Source organism: Alosa alosa, chromosome 19, assembly GCF_017589495.1.
Source record: "Alosa alosa isolate M-15738 ecotype Scorff River chromosome 19, AALO_Geno_1.1, whole genome shotgun sequence".
Classification (NCBI taxonomy): domain Eukaryota; kingdom Metazoa; phylum Chordata; class Actinopteri; order Clupeiformes; family Clupeidae; genus Alosa; species Alosa alosa.
In genome coordinates this window covers 29,088,372-29,103,982 of record NC_063207.1, presented here as the reverse complement: position 1 = coordinate 29,103,982, position 15,611 = coordinate 29,088,372, and the positions used below count along the sequence as shown (strand labels likewise).

Here is a 15,611-nt window from a genome sequence, read left to right as displayed (position 1 = left end):
CTGTATTCAGTGATAACCATATCGATAACTATAGAAATAGCTGTATGTGTCATTTGATGAAAAAAAAAGGGTTTTGAATAGGGATTATTGGGTTTTGAATGCACTGCATAGTTTTGCATGAGACATCAGGTGTTCTGCGCATTTTACATTTACATTTATTTATTTAGCAGACGCTTTTTTAAAAATCCAAAGCGACTTACATACTTCAATTATATTAAAAGGGCCATTCTCCCCACAGGGGTTAAGTGCCTTGTTCAAGAGCACAATTGTGTGTGTGAACTGTGAAGTTTTGATTTTGTGCAGATTTAATAGGCCTATATATTCTACATGTTCTACATTTAATCTTTCAAGAGCAATTAGGTCTCCTTGCAAAACTCCAATCCATATTTATGAAGATAAGCCTTATCAAAACACCAAAAATGTATCTACATCATGTTGGCTCTACTGTGGTCAAACAGTATGTCCATCTAAAGTGAAATGTGATATAATGATGGGACCAAAGTAATAAGAGATAATGCTGTATAAAACAGCACCAAGGGACATAACACAGGTCTGATGCAAGTTTTTAGTGCAGCCCGAAGGCCTCAGACTGCTGACCAATGGGAATCAGATGCAGTCTGTTGCAAATACAGCTTCAGTAGGTTAAGTAACAGACTGTGTGTGTGTGTGTGTGTGTGTGTGTGTGTGTGTGTGTGTGTGTGTGTGTGTGTGTTAGTGTGTGTGTGTATGTGTGTGTGTGTATGTGTGTCTGCCTGCATGTGTGTATGTCTGCCTGTGCACATGTGTGTGTGTGTGTGTGTGTGTGTGTGTGTGTGTGTGTGTGTGTGTGTGTGTGTGTGTGTATGTGTGTGTGTGTGCGTGCGTGCGTGAATAAGAAATTATGCTTACTGGCAGCAACAAGCTAAAAACAAGCTAAAGCACAGAATAAATACGACCCTTTCTGTCCTTGGCTTTACAAATAAGCACAGACAAAAGAATAAGAAATACATTAAATTGTTTAAAAAGAAATAAAAAACTATCATCTGTAAATATCACATTGGCTATAAAGGAAAACACAGACAAACTATGGGTCAGGATTGAGGTTATTAAATTGATCATCACTTTGCTGTCAGATAGTTTCAGTAGTAACTTAGTATATTAACATACGTAAACTTAGATGCATTTGAACAATTTGTCAGTTGGTTCAAAACTTGACATGACCAAAATATACCCAAACTATCTGAATCATATTGCTCTGTATTCTATGCTTAATGTCTTACTAATTTTTTACAGCATGTTTTATTACATTTTACTACACCACATGGCAAGGGAAGGCATTAGTGTGCAATGGATTCATAACACCTCTTCAGTCAAAGATGTTATGTTGATGAAATCACAGTATTATCAGTAAAAGAGTTACTGCATTTAAAATACTGGAACTTACCCACACTTGAACTACAGTTAGTTTGCAATATAGTGCAAGGAAAGGAGGATTTATTAAGCAGAATAAATAATGTATGAACTCAAAATCTCTAGAAGTGCTGCAAGGCCGTAGTGCCAAACGTAGCTGTCCTAAAATAATTTGAACCTATAGCCTCTTGGGGCTTATTGCTTAATTTACTTTGTCGTTGCAAAGTTGCCCCCAAAGGCTATGCTAATTGATATTCAGTTTATAATGCATTTTCCGGTATTATTCAAAACTCCACAAATTCACTGTTTTGGTCTGAAACAAACATTTACACTCATTAGCATTCAAAAATAGACCCGTTATTGTTAGACCGGAGTTTCCCTTTAAGATAAATACCATTAAGGTCACAGTTACTACACTAAACCACCATTTCTTACCATGCTGCTCTGCTTGTAAGGCATGTTACATATGGCAGTGAAATATCTACTGATTCAAGATTCAAGATTCAAGATTTCTTTTATTACATCTCATTATAGGTTTATAATAGAGTAAAATTCATTGTGTTTTTTTTTCTCCTCAAAAAATAAATAAATGAAAGGGGTGTGTGTGTGTGTGTAGGAAAAAAAAAAAACGTGCCTTGTTGTCTTCAGCATGAGTTCAGCAATCTAATTGCTTGGTGAAAGAAACTACTTTGGAGTCTGGTGGTACGAGCTTTCAAGCTTCTATATCGTTTGCCAGATGGTAATAGCTCAAATAGTTCATGGTTGGGATGACTAGGATCATTCAATATTTTTTTTGCCTTCCTAATGCATCTTCCCTCACTATCAGGAACATAAAGCCTTAGAGAAGACCTGAAAGATGATATGTTCTTAACTATAGAAGTTTTTCAAAAGGGGCCCAACATTTCCAGCAACCCTCCAAGTCACAATTCATACGTCAGGGTCTTATCAAGTGTGCTGATCAAGCTAGGAAATACCTCTAAGAGTCTGTAAGTGCCAAAGGCTTGAAATAAACTTTCAATACTACAGACATTTGTCATTTTACACCCATCATCTCCACCTAAATATTCCATACACACTCAGCATTTGACACCACCAACAAACAAATCGTTGTCTGTCTGTTATCTAAGGGAGCCACATCTCTCTGTACATCAAAAGAACAAGGTGAAAGGCCCTTACTGTGAGCCGCTCTTGCACACTTATACACGTCTATACATTGCCTTAGGTCTCTGCAGCAGCAAGCTCATATTGAAGCTCAAGGAGCCCTGGCAAAGGGCCAGGTCTGTGCTTGTGCACCTGTCTAAACTGTGCTGTAAATTGAGCAGCATGACACAGAAAACTATCTGATGCCAGCAACATATAAATATAAGTTGAGAGATAACTGATAATTGGTAGACAAACAGATAGATAGATGGATAGATAGATGACAAATTCTGAGACACAGGACACAGAAAGTTTCAGCAGAGTGAATGAAGTTCCTCTGAGATGAGTGGACTTAAAGCAACCCAATGTAATTCTTAAAATAATGGCTTCAAACTCATTTTGACTTCACTGAGTCTCTGACATTGTGGATGTGTGCCTGGAATGCCTGCTATTGCACTATCTAACATTGCTATTGCTGGTAGGAGCGTGATCCTAATCGTCAGTTTTAAACACATTTGATAGGCTAAATGGGTGCTATAGGCCTACTAAAATGAATGAAAGGGTGAAAAGTTATGCCTGAGCTGACGGTCTGCCTTTAGAATACTCTGTACTGTACTCTGTATGCTAAGACAAAATAAAGTGAAGTAACCAATTAAGACTTAATAAGTTTGGGTTTAAATATAGGTTTACTGGAGTGAGCTACTTCTTTTAAAAAAATTGGCTAAATAGAAATAAAACTACATTGAACTGAATCGTACTTTTCGTACAATAAATCAAACTGAAAGCTATGCCAATAATGCCAATATAGATATACATGTATGTGTGTCTCTGTGTGTGTGTGTGTGTGTGTGTGTGTGTGTGTGTGTGTGTGTGTGTGTGTGTTAAAAGAGAGTGAGTGGGGGGGGTCAAATCTAAAGTAACAAGAGTGAAAATAGTTTTGTTGTGCAAAATTTAAATGTTAATTTACATGACGTGGCCGCTCTAAACCAAGCTAGCTCAATGACAATTAATAATGCACACCTCTCTAGCTTTCCCCAAACCAAAGTCAACAGTGGTCTTAGCCAGCCTGCGAGGCCCCCTTCGGTCATTGAGGCCATGACGCCGAAAAGGGTAGGCGTTAGGACCTGGGAGGACGACCATGCTACAGAAGCATTGCAGACAGAACGACTGGGAGGTGTAGTGGAAGAAAGGCAAGAGAAACGGAGTAAATGAAAACACTTTTTCCGAGATTATTGTGGGATTTATCTGCCATATAATAACTGAAACAGTCCTCAGCAATGTTCCGGAGTCACTTCTGAACCCTTGTCCAGGTAAAGTCTCGCATTTCTCCTCACACGTTGACTGTATGTCCGACTGTAAACTGAGAGGGAAGGTCCCATTGTATTAAATAGGATGCGGTTATTCTCACCAAATCTGCCCAGACTAGGCCCCAAATTCAGTCCAACATTTTCACTGAAATCGTCAAGGTATAGACTTTAACTACGGGTAAATCATCTTGGCATATTATTGCATGGATTTCGGAACTTTCTAAATCTTGTGAACTTCACTTCCAATCTGTACTTCAAAAACACGGGAAAGGCTATAAATGCCTTAAAGTGACTGCTGAGGTATGTAGTAGTCTGTCAAGCTTATCTTGAATCGCACGGCTTGTTTGCCGTAACGATTTATAGGCCACAGTTTTCCTCAGCTTAAACACATTTACACGGGCACTCTGGGTTAAAGCCATAGCTCATAAATCAACAAATCTCTTTTTTATGCTATTGGTTCCGTAGGCTACTTGAAAGACATTGGCTACTGTGCATCTGAAGCTAGAAAATAGTATTGTGTAGCATGGCGTTCTGCTTTTCAACACGAGTGCAAAGTCATTCATACATAAATGGTTAATAACAGTCATAGTAATAATAACAAAAATATCATTATTGTGTAATAACAATAATAGGCCTATACCCTACTTGTTGGCCACGTTAATGATTTACAGCATGGTCCAAGCCCTCCAATGTGTCCATGGTCACAAAAGTGATGTGGAAGGAATAACATGTAGCCTAGTCCATTATACAAACGTAACATAACAGAGTTCTTGTTACTTTTTAACTGCTGTTAAATGTTACTATTCATCAATAGGCTTTACGATGAGGTAATATACTTATAGTGCCATGCTCCCGGTTTACGTGGGCCTACTGTAGCCTACAGTGAGATGGGCCTTTCCCCCCCTGGATGACGTGTAACCATTTACTGCCCCTGTTTCAGCTCACCTTGTCTGCATGGTGCCCTCAAGTGCAGTGAAGTAGCCTGGTTGTTTTTCATATGCCACGTTTTGTTCTTGCTTTGGTTTTTCTGTTGTTTTCATGTGATTGATTGTTTTTCTGTACCCTAACTTCGATTGTATGGCAGTGTTCGCGTTGAACAACAGGATGGTTTGGCCCTTTGCTGCAAGTATGGGATCCTTTCCTGAAAATATCGATTGTTTTGATGTTGAACAACAGGATGATCTGACCCGAGGCTACAAGTGGGGATCGTTTCCTGAAAATATTTTCTCGCTTGAATGAAAACGTCAAACGGCCAAGCCTTTGGTCAACCACCAACAGATGTGGCTGTGCTCGTTGTTGAATAATATTTGCGAAGCTCTCTTAGTACAGTAGGCTAGATAACAGTGGTCAACAGGCGTACAGTAGTCAACAGCAACCCAGCCTAGCTGCCTTTTTGCCTCTATATGTTTACATGTTTATCTGGTCAGAGTTTATTTTTTTCCTTCTCCTCATGGTCATGAGACCATGCTGGACCACTGTTTATGCAGAGAGATGGCATGTGACATGGGTTTGGTGGGGGAGGAGAGCGGAGGGGAGGGGTGGTGCGGCAAGGGGATAGTTAAGTGATGTAGTTACTGATCTACTCATCTTGTTCTGCTTGGAAGATGCTGAGGAAAAAAATGAATTCCCCCTCCTATTTCTTCACCCCCCCCTACTTCCCCTTGTGGCAAGTATGCAAAAGGACTTTTGAGCCCTCCTTCAAGACTCCTGCCCGCCTTGTTAATGCAGAAAGTGTCCCCAGTAGCGTGCAGAATCCCAGGAATGCTGTTTGAAAAATCTTCCCCAACACAGGCTGTCTCATTGTGCCTGCGTCACAGAGGTATGGCGTGAAAGCCACGGGGTCCAGAGACACTGTCCGCTAGTTGCCATGCTCTCACAATCATCCCCCAGACACACCATCAGCATCACTGTTGCCATGCATCACCTGACTCGTACTGCTCCTCCTCAGCCTATGTTTAGCTGTCTGTGGTTGAACAACAACAACAACAACAAACAAAAATAACAACGTCCATTGTCTATTTACGTTATTCGATATACATTACTTCTGTTTTTTTTCTCTTTCACAACAAAGTGGATGGTGTCAATAGGATCACACTAAGTGAAGAGGATAAAAGCGAAGTGTTTGTTTGTGTGTGTATAAAGCACTTAGGGGAATGCGTAGGAAGGGCTTTGTACAGTGTGGTGTTTGGATGTGTGTGTGTCCATGTGTGAGGAAGAGACTCTTGTGTCTGGTCTACTCAGTTTCTCTCCCAAAGTGGCCATGGCTTGGAGAAACAGGAAGCCGCTAAGACCCCTTAGCACGTCTGAAAGTCCCTCTTGCCAATCAGTGCAGCCCAGCTGCTTGACAGACAGGAAGCGAGACCAAATGCAGAAAGAGGAAACCGAGTAGGCGGGTGGTTCTTGTTCCGCACTCGCCCTTTTGAGTCTTTCTGAATGAGATGTCTCTCGCCCACAAGTTGATTTATAGTAACCTAAGGGAAGGCCTGCAGTCTTTCCTAAGCCAGTGCGTCAGAGAGCTGGCATTCACCAGTCGCTCAGGCAGGCCATTGTCATTGTAATTTGAGGGATTAGATATGTGTACATCTGCATGCAGAGGGAGAGGCTGTGTTTATGTTTGATTATGTTAATGGCTCTGCTCTTTCCACTCATTCACACAGAAGTCACATTCTCTCCGGTCTGTGTGAGTCTGCATGAATAGGGACACAAACCCAGGTGTGTGCTCGTGTGTATGTGTGTACACACGTGTGTGTGTGGGTGGGTGTGTAACCCTAGCAATATGTTTTCTGCTTTGACTAACCACATGTCGGTGGATGGCGTTTGTCTAGTGCTGTCTGAGGGGGTATAAGACCCCCGTTTCTTGGCGTTGCTCAGCAGGAGCCTCGGCAGATGATGATGATGGTGATGGTGAAGATTTATCACAGTGCCACTTTGCTCGGCCTGTGATACTCACCATGCCACTCTGCTCCACGTGACCATGACTGTAATCAAGACCGTGACAGTGATAGTACCGGGATACCGGGTATTTGTGATCGTGATCGTGTCCGCGTCCGAGCCCGCGAGTGAGGTCTGGCTGCAGAGAGAGTTCGGAGTGGTGCGTCATGTTCACAGCAAAAGCAGTGGAAACGCAGAGGGTTGCGGCTGCTCACCTACGGGAAGAGAGGAAACTGAGAAGAAGGGAGGAGGAGGAGAAAAGAAAGGAAACCAGAAGAGGAGAGGAGAGAGATGAGAGGAGGAGAAAAGAGAGGGAACCAGAAGAGGAGAGGAGAGAGATGAGAGGAGGAGAAAAGAGAGGGAACCAGAAGAGGAGAGGAGAGAGATGAGAGGAGGAGAAAAGAGAGGGAACCAGAAGAGGAGAGGAGGAGGAAAGAGAGGGAACCAGAGGAGGGAAGATGAGAGGAAGAAAAGGAGGGAACCAGGGAGAGATGAGAGGAGAAGAAAAGAGAGGGAACCAGAAGTGGAGAGGAGAGAGATGAGAGGAGAAGAGTGTGGGCTGATGTGGCTGCCGCTCAGGCTACTCTCACTGGCTCAGTGTCTCCCTTTCCGTCTGTCTGTGTGAATGCCGTCTCTCTTCCTCCCCTCGCTGTTCCCTCTCTTCTCTCTGTCCTTGTTTTTGTCGTCCTCCCACTCACTGTCTGTCTGTTCCTCGTGGTGTCATCTCTGTCCCTCTATTTGTCTGCTTTTCTGTTTCCCCGAAATTGCTCTCTCTGTTTGTCTCTTGCTGGGTTTCTCTTGTCTCCTTCTTTCTGTCTGAATCTCTCTCTCTCTCTGTTTCTGTTGCTCCAGCTCCCTTTCTTCCTTTCCCTCTCTGTCTGTCTGTCAATTCCATTCAGTTCAGTTCAGTTCAATTCAGTATGCTTTATTAGCATGGCCATTAAAAAAAAAAAACCCCATCAAAACATAAAAATAACATTGAAACTGTCTCTGTCCATCTCCCTCTCTGTCCCTCCCTCTCTCTCTGTTGCTGTTTGTGCATGTGGTCCCCCTGTCGCATGACACTGATTTGCATTGAGTGCTTTAAGTCGTCCAGCCAGGCCAGAACGATGAATGATTGAGAGGCCGGCCTGTCCGAGCAGGTGGGCGTAGCCCTCGAGTCCCAGCTCACACTCTCTCACCGCCCATGTGACCTACACTAGGGCTATTGGGTTCATTCAGTTGCTGCTGGCAGCTGGCCAACTTTTTTTTTCCGCTTTCCCTTCTTCTTCTTCTTCTTCTTCTTCTTCTTCTTTTTTATCCCCTTTTACACCCAGTCCTGCTTGTGTCGAGGTTCTGCCACCTCTCTTAACACCAAAACTGTGTTGTAGCTCCCACAGTCTCAGCCAGTGGGTGTGTGTGTGTATGTTTGTGTGAGAGAGATAGATAGAGAGAAAGAGAGAGAGAGAAGCTGTGCACTTGGACGAATGCTTTTCTTGCATGTGAGTGAGTGTGTGTGTGAGCAACAAAGCATGTGGTTTTGTGTACTTTAGTATAAGGAATTGAGAGAGAGAGAGAGAGGCTATGCTTGAGAGTGCTTGATCTCCAGTGCGTTGTCAGCTCCAGGCAGTACGTACAGATAGCTGTAAATGTTATGTCTGTGTAAAACGCACACACACATGTGTGTGTAGCCACGTCTGACAGGGTGCTGATAGTTGAGGGAAGGAGACTGTAGGGTAGGGTGGTGCTTATATGGGGTAAAAAAAATTTTGTGGAAATGTTCAACTCTCACCCCCTAAATGTGTTAGGATATCAATAAAAACACACTGTGCAAAATTTTGACTTGCAATATCTAGAGGTAGCTCAAGGCCTTTGAATATTTCCGGAATCGCTCATTTTTGCAGACATTGTACCATTTTAGAACGCACAACAAAATAAAATGCAATATTATTTGTTGGTCAGACTATAATAAGGAGAATAGCAATAATAAACAATGTCAATTAAATCAATAGCCTAATGAAATAAACAATGAAAATGAGGGGGAATCATTGAATCATTGAATTAAAATAACAAGGAGCAGATCCAGTCAGTGTCCAAGGCCAAAGTGAGAGATTTAAATTGTATCATCATATTGTACAGTTGTACACCCGGGACGTCCTCTTTCTCTTTGGGCCAGGAGAAAGTCTCCATCTTCTGGATTCTTGAGAAGAATGAGTGCATCTTGATGTGCAATATCAAACAGGTCTCCTAACTGGTCTATGAAGGCCTCTACATTGCACTGCTGAGTCTCAGAAGTTCTCTTGGCATTTTTCTTCAGCTTCTGCCACTTGTCGTGAAGTGTTTCCAGTTGTTTTATGGCATGTTGGGGACGAACGGGAATCCTAGCCTTGTCCTAGAATACCAAGACTTCTTTGATCACCGCAAATTTTTTTTCAATGTTTGATGGTGATATTACAACAAACATAAAACCTGCTTCTTGAAGGGAAACTTTGTTCCAGTTATTTCAGTCTCTTCTGATCCAAGTAACCATATAGCGGATTTGCTTCGTGTTGCTTCAGCCATTGTTTCAGTGTATATTGTCTATTGTGCTTCATTCACATTGATGCCTTGAAAGACATGTCACAACGAAAACAGGAGTTGCTATGAATTGCTCACAACAGCATATTATTGGGAAATACCGGAATCAGCAGATGAGATCAGCAAATACGCATTGCAAATTTGCATGGACAATATGGAATTCCCATTTTAATGTGGTCACCAATAATCAATACACATTGACTGCATGGCCAAATAAGTCCATTGCTGCCATAGGCATATATTATTAAACAATTATACATCCTAGCACAATGTATCACATAATACGCAAATAATCCTGAATATGCACACTGCACAGTATGTGTTAAACTTCAAATGTCTTGAGCAACCTCTAAATATTGATTAATATTGATAAAATATTGCCCAATTTTTTATTTTTATTTATTCAAACATATGTGTGGGGTGAGAGCATGAACTTTCAAAAGTTGAAAAATAAGGACCACCCTACTGTAGGGGTTGCGTTTGAGTCGGCTCTGGCTGTGGCCACGCCACGGTCACTGTGGGGCTGCCTCTCTCTCCTCCTCTCCTCTCTCTCTCTCTCTCCTCTCCTCCTCTCCTCTCCTCTCCTCTCTTCTCCTCTCTTCTCCTCTCCTCCATCTTCTCCATCCTCTCCCTCCCTCTTCCTCGACCCCTACTCCTGCCTCTCCTCTCTGTCTCTCTGTCCCTCAGCTTCGTCCTCTTCTTCTCTTCAGGCTTCTCCCGTCCTCTCCTCTCCTCTCCTCTCCCCTCATCTCCTCTCCTTTCCTCTTCTCTCCCCTCCTCTCCTCTCCTCTCCTCTTCCCTCATCTCCTCTCCTTTCCTCTTCTCTCCCCTCCCCTCCTCTCCTCTCCTCTCCTCTCCTCTCTTCTCCTCTCCTCTCATCTCCTCTCTTCTCCTCTCCTCTCCTCTCCTCTCCTCTCTCTCCCTCGGCCCTTACCTCTCCCTCTCTCTTTGCCTAGTAGCCTTTAGCACTGGCAGGAGGATGTTGGCATTTACACATGGAGGGGCAGAATTTCTGATGGCCCCCTCATCTCTCTCTCCATCTCTCTCACTCTCCCCCTCTTCCTGTCTCCCTCTCCATCTCTATCTCTCTGTCACTCTCTTCCCCTTCTTTCTCTCTCCCTCTCCATCTTTAGCTCTCTGCAACCGCCTCATCTTTCTCTCTTTCTATCTTTCTTTCTTTCTTTCTTTCTTTCTTTCTTTCTTTCTTTCTCTCTCTCCCTCACTTAGGATGTGCAACACCACTGGCTCATCTCAGTTCTTTAAAAGGACACCCACCCAACTGACAACCAGTGACCACGCCCAGCTGTTTTTCCTTCCTCTTTCAGGTGGTGGTGTTGTTGTTGTCCCTCTTAACTAGGTTACGTCATGAAGTTCACGTTCCTCTCAATCCTTGTCCCTGTTTTAATGCAGACATCAAAGTTCTCCCTAAATTCAGTTCAGTACGTATTATTGGCATGACCATCTAAAAGGAAACAGTGTTGTCAAAACAAAGAACATACAGAAATATAGTAAACATCAAAACAAAACACAAAATCAAAATATGTGTGCGGTATGCACACGCATGCACACATACACACACAATTAAATTTGCCACACAGACATTTAAATGAACCATGGTGTGTGTGTACACATGTACATTACAAATACATTTAAATGACCAGGAGAGATGGTAAGCAGACAGCAGACAGAGGTGAGGACAGTGTTGTTGCTCTCTCTTTCCCTCTCTCTCTCTCACTCTCTCTCTCTCACTCTCATTCTTTTCCTCACTGTGTTCAAAGCAATGTCATGATATCAATAACTCCCGGCAGTCTTTAACTGTCCTAGCCATTACACAAGAAGCATTCCCTGTTCTATACTTTAAGTAGATCACTTGAGGCTGGTCATGGCACCATGAAGCCTTGAGTAGAGCTGGTCTTAGGGCAGTCTCTGGCCACCAATGAATGAACAAATTGCTTCCTGCGAGGGGGCCGGTGGTTGGTAGAGTGGGCCTTTGTTTACACATGTTCCAGGCCGCTCGATCCCCCGCGGAATTAACTCAGGAAGAGGAGTCCTTCCTGGAAGCTGTTTCGCTCGGGTAGTTTCCAGCCCCAGGTTCGGAACACACCCACCCCCCAAAACCTGGAATACCTGCACTGTTAGAAATTGTGTGTGTGTGTTTGTGTGTGTGTGTGTGTGTGTGTTAGGGAGGGTGGGTTGAAAAGAGTGGAAGAATGTGGGAGTGTTGAAGGCTGCTCTCTGTAGAATACAGAAAAATGGAAAAAAAGAGGGAAATGTTATGAATACAGCTCTTACCATCAGTAAGAGTTTTTGCTGTTGCCTCTTTAGCCTGTTGGTGCTTGACTGGTCTTCTGCCACTCTTCTGTAGTGTGTGTCTGAAGTAAGGCAGGTTTGAAGTGCAGCTGCTTGCTGCCGGCTTCCCCGGGCTAGGCCAGAGCTGACGCTGCATCAGAGCTGTCGTTTCCTGTCTATGACCTCATGCGCCGGGTTTGGTAGGCGCCGGGAACGGAACGCTGCTTTCCTTAAAGTCCTGTAACACAGTCTGCTCTGTTTAAGTCCTGAAAATGTACAGAAATGCATTTAAAGAATACAATATACTCTATATGCTTATTTATTCTATAATGCACTATAATATTGACTTTTATACTAAGCTATATGCAAGTCCCCTGAATGTCTTCATGAAAAACCACAGAGACTCTGAGGTTGAAGCAGCTTAGAGGCCCACTCCTGTCTCCGTCCTTTCTCAGTTGGAGAGGGCAGCTGTGGCCATGGCAGGATGACATGCTGGCTTTAGTCGCATTTTGACCTGTGGCAGCAACTGCAGTGCTGGCCCAGCCCTGGGATTTAGCCTAGCTAGCGCTCAAAGCCAGCACGGTAATTGAGTAGATTTTTTCCACTGGGTAAAAATAGCATGCTCCACTATTTTGACTGAGCATGAACCTGCGGCGTGTAATGATTTGCCCCGTAAATACAATGATTTGGGAGGAGGAGAAGGGAAGTGGAGGAGTGTGTGTGTGTGTGTGTGTGTGTGTGTGTGGGGTTGCAGGCAGCGGTGTCACTAAAAGGCACCTTTCTGTCCGGTTTAATGGCCGATGTATTAACCCCTCAGGGCGCCCGCCTTTTCATGTGTGACTCATTCACAGCCCGTCGATGGGATAGACGGAGGACTTCCTGTCTCTCTCTCTCTCAGCCTGGGCCAGCAGGGTGAACTAGGATCCTCAGAGGCACGTGGTTCACATGCAGCTTCAAAGGGCCTCTGCTCTCCACTCTTTTCTTTGACAAAAATGTCCCTATGGGTGTGGTTGCCTTAGTACTGATGCTGCATTGTTCTGCCTGTGATGTTGGCATCATGAGTGAGTGCATCTCATCATATGTACAACATCTGGTTCACAGACATTCTTTTATATTATAAACCCCAACTCCCATAAAAAAATGCAGCAATTGCAGACTGGATTATTTAGTATACGTGGTCTCTGTGATTGACTTTGACGTGAGATTGGCTTGTAACAGAGCCACATCAGGCTGATCAGGAAATAATAAGCCAATAGGTAATCCTGGCTGGGTATCCGCATATCCGCCGGCCGACTGAACTCAATGATCCTCCGTCTGGCACGTAATCATTTATTTATCTATTTTTCTCTGTGCCTTTTTTCCACTGTGTGTTGTTCGCCCCAGTGGAAATAGAGGAGCGGCATCCGTCTCTCTCTCTCTCTCTCTCTCTCTCTCTCTCTTTCTTTCTGTCCGCTGGTCAGTGGAGAGTTGTTTACGCGCTAGATTAATGTTTGAGTGTCCGTAGGGCTAATCTTTAGTCTCCTCCTGCACTCCCATAGGTCACCTGCGAGAGAAGAAGACTGCCCAGTTGGCCCCTGGCCACTCTCGGAAGCACACTCTCTCGGGGGGCACCGGGGCAGCAGCAGCCGCAGCAGCCGCAGTAGCCGTTCTCTGTCTGGCACCCCTGGGTCCACTGCCTGTCTGCCTGGCCGCCACGCAGCGCCATCATGTCGGACGGCGTGGTGATCGTCAAGGAGGGATGGCTGCACAAAAGAGGTGAGCCAAGTGATTTTGAAAAATGCTCCTCTACACACACACACACACACACACACACACACACACACGCACACACACACGCACATGCACACACACACACACACACACACACACGCACACAGAAATTCTCAGCGTGCTGGTGTTTTTCTTCATTTCTCTGTGGGATAGTTTTACACAGTGCTAGGCAAAGTACAACCCTGGAGCAAGGAGAGATCATTCAAGCAATATTTGTGCTCTTTTATGCTTCCTTAGTCGCACCCAGACTCATAATGCCATCAGCTGCATTACTTTGGGCTACGTTCTAGAATGAAGAATGTTTCCACCCATGTTACCATTCTGGAGCCCTAGATAGCAGCTAGTTAATTAGTTAGTTTTTGGTCACATGCTCATATTTAACAGTCACATATACTGTACCTTTATTTCACAATACAGGGCGCCATGTATGGTACCCATTGGAGAATTTGACTTGTGATCATGTGATTAAACAGCGCTCCTCCGCGTCCACATCCATGGCTGAAGTGTCCTTCAGCAAGCCACCTAACCCCCAGCTGGTGGCTGGGCAGCACAGCAATGACTGCCCACTGCTCCGGGCATGTGTATTTGCTGGTGTGTACACACCCTGGTGTGTGTGTGCTCCTGGTGTTCTCACTGCCCCAAGTGAATGTGTGTGTGAGTTCACTAATACAGAGAATAAATTCCTGTGTTTTTGTGTGTGTGCATGGGTGTGTGTGTGTGTGTGGTCACTGATTGACGATTTACATTATTTAAATTTACAGTATCATATCAAAGTAAATCCGAGGTGTGTAGCATTGTGGGAATGTTGCTGGAATGTTAGGGCATATTTTTGTGAGTGTTTACTTCGGATGGCTGTATGTTGAAAAAGCTTTGGATGGAGAATGGCGCATCATTCTTCGCAAGATCTGTTTGACATTTTCTGAATTTTTCACAATTCACAAGTATTTTAAGTAAGCTTCTCTGTTACTGCTCTTTTCCCCCTTGTTTTTGTTGTTTGGGTTGGCTTGGTATTTTTTTTGTTTCAAACAGACTGTTGACCTTAAAAACTGTGACCAAAAACCTCAGCAATTTTTTGCCACTGAATTTTTTTGTAATACTCTTTGAGAATTTGACAATATTGTATCCAGTTGCCTCTTGTTTGAAAACACACTCAAACAAGCACGCACGCAAACACACACACACACACATACACACAGACACATACACACGCACAACCCCCAACCCCAAACCCCCATCCCCCCCACCCAACACACACACCAAATATACTGACACACACACACACACTCAACAAAACACAGTGTCGTCCAAAGCCCTTTCTCTGCATTCTTGAGCGCTTAGATTTCAGATAACACCGAAGGCTTAGTGGCCTGTGCTGGGCTGCTGTGACATTCTTGGAATAGTTGATGTGGTGGTGCAGCCTCCGAGCCTGGCTACAACTACCCCTGACCAGCACACCACACCACACCCCACAGCACAGCCCAGCCCAGCCCAGCCCTGCAGCCCTGGCTACAACAACCTCCACTAGCACCACAACCCACAGCCTAGAACCCCCAGAGCCTAGCTAACTACCCCCACTAACATCCTCCCCCCAACCCCAGCACAAGACTGCACGGAACAGGACAGCACAGCAGCGCAGGCAGAGCAAGGCAGGCAGAGCTACAGTACATCCCACCAAACAACATCACATCACAGCACAGCACAGCACAGCACATCATGTATAGAGATGTTAGGTTTGCTTAACATAATGATTGATGGCAAAGTTGCAACGGTTCGGCTTAAATTCCCTGATACTTGAAAACAAAGAGGATGTATGTTGCTGTTGGCGAACAGTGTGACACGAGTTAAGCTTTTTTTTAAGTTGGCAAAAGTTTGAACTAGCCCACTAGCTCCGCTGGTTGGAAAACACATGGGACTCATGAGTTGTAGCACTGTCCTATTGCGTGCAGGGGGAATTTGAAAGGCAATTGATTGATTATCCCTCCCCTTGGACTGAGCGCTGCCAACGGTGAGTCCCCAGACCCTACATTTTAATGTGGGTCTGGCTCGTCAGGCTAGCAAAGCACATCACAGCACAGCTCAGCACAGCACAGCACAGCACGGCACAGCACAGCACATTACGGCACATCACAGCACAGCACATCACAACACATCACAGCACATCACAACACATCACATCACATCACAGCACAGCACAGCACAACACATCACATCACATCACATCACAGCACA

General features: G+C 44.3%; 1 protein-coding gene across 2 annotated transcripts in view; it reads left to right on the top strand.

The window, feature by feature from the left end:
* Positions 1–3,672: 3,672 nt before the first annotated feature.
* akt1 (v-akt murine thymoma viral oncogene homolog 1) overlaps positions 3,673–15,611 on the top strand; it is a 57,954-nt gene continuing 46,015 nt past the window's right edge. For both annotated transcript variants that reach the window (XM_048228532.1, XM_048228531.1), the window contains exons 1-2: positions 3,673–3,839; positions 13,151–13,367. In XM_048228532.1, the coding sequence (XP_048084489.1) occupies positions 13,319–13,367 (49 nt within the window). In that variant the 5' untranslated portion in view covers positions 3,673–3,839; positions 13,151–13,318. The remainder of the gene's footprint in view (positions 3,840–13,150; positions 13,368–15,611) is intronic.